Raw genomic sequence first — 6,688 nt, 5'->3', positions numbered from 1 at the left:
TGGCCATTGTTATATTATAGTTCGTTTCTCTGTGTGTTACTTTTTATTGTTGTGTGTCTGTTGTGTCTTAGTTCTCTTATATTTGATGTGTTTCCATCAGTTTTTGTTTGTTACCCGGATTTTTTTTTCTCTATCGATTTATGATTTTCGAACAGCGGTATACTACTGTTGCCTTTATTTACAGATCTAGATGCACTGTTACCAATACTGGCTGAAATCTTCCACTTTTAATATCTGGTATATTTATCTAATTAGCTACATATCCTTATGAATACAATGTTTATATATTTCTAAAGTATAAATGATATATTCACGGTAGATATAGTGTCCGGCTAGGATCGTGGTTTTTTGAGTGATTTGATTGGGCTTTTTCGAGTGTGGCCACTTTTTTTTCGAGTGAATATGATCAAAAATGTAAACGAACAGACTTCCTTTCTGACAAAACGTGATATAGAAGCTTCAGTTTAATATACAAGTTAATACAAGGTATGTTAATTATTAGTATTTGAGTTAAAAACTTAAGATATTATCATTTTGACATTGTTTTTCTTAAAAAAGTTAAATTAAGCCTTACAATGCTTTTATTCCAAAATACAGAATTTTGCTATTTTCAAACACATATCAATGTAAATGTCGACGGAAATGCATACATAGTTCCATACATCCTTAGATATATACACTCTACAAAAATTATTGTTAAAATGCATTGAAAACCACATTTTGAGACTAAATTTATTTCTTCATGTCCGGGTTTTTTCGAGAACAGTCCGGGATTTTTCGAGTGCTTCCTTGTTTTATTGAGTGATTATACACATTCCTTATAAAAATGTTATGTGTTGTATTTACGTTTAAAACAACTACAAAATTAAGGTTAAAATTAAGTACTTTCAAGGCACATGGTGTATTTACAAGAAGAACTTATATAAATCTGTCTCCGATTAAAAATATTACAAATTGGGAACATAGTGTACACAAAATGTCACGTTGTGCATGTATACATAATACATGTATGCATAACATGCACAAGGTTTAGGTTAATCCCCAGAGTGTTTTCTAACATGTGTATCTCTGCTATGACTCTCACTAAATCCTTTTCCAAACACATCACATTCATGACATTGATAAGTTTTATCTTCAGTAAGTTCAGTGTGTGTTCTCATGTGTCTCTGTAAGTCATTAAACTATGAATTAATTGTGTATCACTTTTGTCACATTTTATTATGTTTATCACTAGTGTGTGTTCTCATATGACTCTGTAAGTTCCAACAACCAGCAAACCCTCTTTAACATACATTACAAAGGTTTTTTTTCAATATGCACATAAAAGTGTTGTATCAAGCACTGTTCCTGACTAAACTCTTTACCACATTCTCCACATTTATAAGGTTTATATTCAGTGTGTATATACTCATGTCTACCATGTCTACGTAAGTTTGGAATCGTACTGAACACTTTACCGCATATTGTACACTTATGGGATTTGTCTCCAAGATCACCAGTATGTATGTTCATGTGCTTCTTGAATTTGTAACTAGTACTGAATCCTTTACTGCATACCGTACATTCATAGTGTTTTTCACCAGTATGTACTCTCATGTGCTCCTTCAATTGAGTTCCTATACTAAATCCTTTACTGCATACCGTACATTCATAGGGTTTTTCACCAGTATGTACTCTCATGTGCTTCCTCAAAAAATCCCTCCTACTAAACCCTTTACCACAGACTATACAGTCATGGGGTTTTTCACCTGTATGCATTTTCATGTGCCTACGTAAGTAATTACTCAAACTAAATCCTTTACCGCATTCTGTACATTCATGGGGTTTTTCATCAGAATGTGTTCTCATATGATCCTTCAAGTAATAACTTAAACTAAACCCTTTACCACATACTGCACACTCATGGGGTTTTTCACCAGAATGTATTTTCCCATGTCTTTTTAATAGCCGTTTCGTACCAAATCCTTTAGCGCATACTGTACATTCATAGGGTTTTTCACCAGAATGTATTTTCCCATGCCTTTTTAATAGCGGTTTCGTACCAAATCCTTTACCGCATACTGTACATTCACGGGGTTTTTCACCAGAATGTATTTTCCCATGTCTTTTTAATAGCCGTTTCGTACCAAATCCTTTACCACATACTGTACACTCATAAGGTTTTTCATTTAATGTGTCAGACATTTTGTTTTCCATTTTCTTTGTGAATTGATGTCCTTTGTTTTATCAAATGGCCTGCAGTCTGAATAAGAAAAGATAATCATAAAATTGTGAGAAGCGGACACAAGCATATTTGCAATCTTTAGGGAGCTACCATTTGATTTTTATGGGGGGGCTAGGATGAAAAATTTTGTCCTGCTTTTTTTTTAGTTGTAATCTCTGTCCTGCCTTTTTATTTTTTACTCTATTCGGTCCTGCCTTTTTTTTTACTAGTTATCCTGACTTTTTTTACACAAATTGTCATCCTGCCTTTTTTTTTTACCAAGTTGCTCATCCTGCCTTTTTTTTTTACTCAAAACTCCTGTCCTGCCTATTTTTTTCAAATTTCATCCTAGCCCCCCATAAAAATCAAATGGTAGCTCCTTTATAGCTTTTGTCCACTCAGTAAATCATGCACAGGGTTGTTTTTTTTTTTAAACTTCAATTTTAAAGTATAGAAATAGGTGAAATATTGGAGTACCTGAAAATTGGAAATGAAATGGAAACAGAATGGAACAAAATATATATCTAAATGAAATGAAACAGCGCAAAATAAAACGAAATACAGCAAAACAAAAAGATATATATGAATAGAACAAATTGAAATGAAAAATAACATGTATTTATAGGTCTTTTAACCTTTCTGTGGAAAGACCTTCTTGTTTTTGTTCTGACTAGGTCTTTCCACTTTTCTGTGGAAAGACCTATTGTATTTGTTCTGATTATTAGGTCTTTCCACTTTTCTGTGGAAAGACCTATTGTTTTTCTTCTGATTATTTTTTTTTTTCTTCCGCCAAATTTTGTTCTTGCGATAAATATTTGTTTCGCAATATGTCGCTTAGATATTTGGTATATGATATCGAACAGTTAATGCGCCTTTGAAATTTACCCTGCGTGACTGAATACTTTTCTTTGTAGGAGTTATCTCCCCAAACACTGTTTTCCTTGTGTCCACTACTCCTTCGCAACCGTAAAAGATTACAACAAATTTATTTTATAAAATTGATCGTTATATCCTTCGCATGATTTGTCCTATTTTGACGGAAGCAATATGAACGCTCCATATGACAGTTATTTCCCCTTATGCATTTGATATAAGTGATATGCATTTCTATCATGTAAACCATAAGTGATAGAGACCTAGGATCTTTTGATTTGAGGTCCTTGGTCCAAAAAAATGAAAATAAGGTCAAAGTCAAAGGTCAAGGTCATATTCTACTTTTTGAATTTGGTTTATTTTCACTCATTCCCAAAAACCATATAAGATATCAACAAATTATTTTTACTAAATTGTTAGTTGCAACACGTAAATTTTGATTGCAAGGGTACATTGAATGTAAAAGGGAGCTTTCTCCCCTCTAGTATTTAAAAATATGCACATGGTGATATCAATCATTAACCAAATAGAATTAATATTTTGACCTTTGCTTTTACCTCATATGTATACATGATAAAGCCATGAAACTTTTGGCAATAGGTATCAAACCATTGAACCTTGAAAAAACAACGGGAAGTGACCTTGTGTAAACCGGAAGTAGCTTTATTTATACTTTATCAATATAAAAGTATATAGAACAAGATATTTTTGGAATCAGTGTCAAGTAAATATTCAAATATTATTATTATAGGTAACATTTTTCAAACTGTAAGTATTAAATTATCTTTCTTAAAAAATATTGTATAGAAACCATCTATTTTTTTAATAAGCGTACAATACGCTATCATTTGATGATTGAAATGACCTTTTAAACTTAATTTTACTACTTTCATATTAGAATACATTATTTTTGGTGGAAAGACCTTCAATTGTTCTCTGAACAATTGGTTTTTAATTATTATATTTTTTTTCTTCCCTCAAATTTTGTTCATGCCATAAATGTTTGTTTCGCAATATGTTGTTAAGATATTTCTCATATTGTATCGTATGGCGCTTTTAAATTTCACCCTGCTAAGCCGAACCATTTTCTTTGTAGGAGTTATCTCCCAATTCACTGTCCATCATATGTGTGCATCTCCTTTGTAACAAAAAAAGATATCGACAAAATTTCTATTACTAATTGGTCGTTACTTCCTCAGGAATTTTCACCTAATTTGGATCGAAGCGATTCCATGAAATTTTATGGGAGTTATCTACCTTTACAAAATAAATTTGTCGGTATGCTTTAACTCATAAACCTTTATCAGTAGAACTCTGGCACCATTTAATTGAAGTCCTTAGGTTCTAACTGAGAAAATGAGGGTCAAGGTCAAAGTTCAAGGTCAAGTTCTAAATTTTGACTTTTGCTTATTTTTGCATTTTCCCAAACACTTTTAGAGATATATATATATTAAAGAACAAGTGCAAAATGTTTGTTTTATTGTATGAAGAAATGTTAAATTTGGTATGAAACAATCCAATTGCATCTTATAGGAGTTACTGTCCCTGAAATGATTAATTATAAGGTTAATTGATTATTACTTCAACTTGGTTCATTATAAACTAAAAGCCATATGACCTTTAACATAATATTGGGTGACATATGACCTTGAAAAATGTCAACCAGAAGTGACCTTGAGAGCTAGTAGCCATTTTTGCACTTTTTTCATGAAAAAGTACTTGGAATTCACATATTTTGTAATCGAAATACATTAACCTATCACTCAGGACAAGAAATGACTTTTGATCAACCAGAAGTGGCCAATTATCTGGTTTAAAGGCTTAGTATATGAAAAACTATATATTTTTGGAATCAGTGTGAAAGATGCTACAGTGTTCTAGCATGTCTAGCCAGGATTTGAAAAGAGGAGGGTGCGAGTCAGAAAAAGGGCAATTTTAATGTGTAAATTTATTTTAGTCTTATAATTAATTAGCACATAATTTTAAGCTTGTATTATTGAAACATCAAGTTTCAGTTAAAATGGAGTTATGTAATTTATGTCTTTTGGCACTATTTTTTTTTTTTATAGTTGACTTTATAAAATCTATGGTCATGATGCTGATACCCTCTTTGGGAAGCATTTGTCTAATATTATACATGATCATTAAGCTGTCTTGTAGTTGCTGTCACCATGTATATTATAGCCATGTGCATGGGTTTTATATCTATGCTGTCATCATACCAGGTAACCAGGCTGACTCTCAACAGGTTATAATTTTAGGAATTCATCATTGCTTTTGATAGATCAATTAATGGAAGTACAGATGCAAAACTTTTTGGGAATTCACAAATTATTTATGACCTGAACCTAAGGTAATTGGTGTTAATAAACAATGTTTTTGACACCAAAGCCGTCAGCATGGTCAGGTAAAGCCATACACTTAATGGGTCACTAAATTTGACAGCTTGTACAGGTAGCTGAACTTCCTGTTCATGGAACATTTACGATTTTACCAGTATTTTAATGCATAAAAATGACAATTTTCGGTGATAAAAACAGCAGGGCGCCCGAGGAACGACAGAAAAAAGGTACTGGCGTCAATAAAAAAGAGTGGGCGCTGCGCCCTGTTCAAACATTGTAGCTAGAACACTGTACTAGCAAATGAGACTGAAAATGACATCTGATTCACCAGAAGAAGCAAATTATCTCCCTTATTTCACTCAAAAGTATATCAAAATCACTTCAATTTTCATCAGTATAAAGTAATAAGCATCTTTTCAGAATTTCTTTGATGTGGAAAGACATTTGGTTTTTATTTTATTTTAATTATTATTTTTTTTCTTCTGCCTTATTTTGTTCTTTCTCAGTATTATTGTTTCACAAGATGTTGCTTAGATATTTGGTATATGATATTGAACAGTTTATACGATTTAAAACTGACACTGTTGAACCGAAGACTTTACGTTGTAAGAGTAATATCTCTTATTTTTGAACCAATACAATATCAGTGATTATCATGACAACACCTCAATCCATTACAAATGAGTATATTCTCACCCTATAAATTAGCTTCAATACATTATAATCACTGTATCAAGTAATATAATCTTCATTCACAAAATCACCGTTTTCCGTCAGTGATGTCAATATCTAGGATGTTCCAGTTTCCGGAAGTAAGCCAAGTCGCCCCACACCAAATCGCCCCACTTTTCATGAACTCGCCACCTTTTTAAATGAATATAGTCCGACGCCCAATTAGTCCGACACCCCATTGGTCCGACACCCTAGTAGTCTGACACGAAACAATTGAACAATATTTTCAATAAATAATCTCTTTTTCAAGAGAATAATCCCATCAGTTAAAACTTAAACCTCCTGAGAGTGATCAAAATAATAACACCCCAGCTTTATTGTTATACTTCACGGTTTCTATTTCTGATATCATATTCATAAGGTACTTGCAATATTATATTTTTGTTTCATGTACAGTGGCAAATATAACATTTATGTTCAGGACGAGAACCAATCAACAATAAACTCAATAGGTAGGTCCTGTAATCTGAGACTACTTTTATAGAATTCTCAGCTGTAATAGATGCCAGTGGCGGATCCAGAGGGGAGTGTAGAGGGC

The 6,688-nt window shown here is 32.4% G+C and overlaps 1 protein-coding gene across 1 annotated transcript; it reads right to left on the bottom strand.

Annotated features, from left to right (window-relative positions):
• Window positions 1–326: 326 nt before the first annotated feature.
• Window positions 327–6,213, bottom strand: LOC143052516 (uncharacterized). Its single transcript, XM_076225565.1, has 2 exons — window positions 6,115–6,213; window positions 327–2,242 (listed from the first exon to the last, which is right to left on the bottom strand). The coding sequence occupies exon 2, from the start codon at window positions 2,194–2,196 to the stop codon at window positions 1,294–1,296; it is 903 nt and encodes a 300-aa protein (XP_076081680.1). The 5' UTR covers window positions 2,197–2,242; window positions 6,115–6,213; the 3' UTR covers window positions 327–1,293.
• Window positions 6,214–6,688: the final 475 nt, after the last annotated feature.

Source organism: Mytilus galloprovincialis, chromosome 11, assembly GCF_965363235.1.
Source record: "Mytilus galloprovincialis chromosome 11, xbMytGall1.hap1.1, whole genome shotgun sequence".
Classification (NCBI taxonomy): Eukaryota; Metazoa; Mollusca; class Bivalvia; order Mytilida; family Mytilidae; genus Mytilus; species Mytilus galloprovincialis.
The sequence above is the reverse complement of the archived record's forward strand: the minus strand, read 5'-3'. Positions and strand labels throughout refer to the sequence as shown.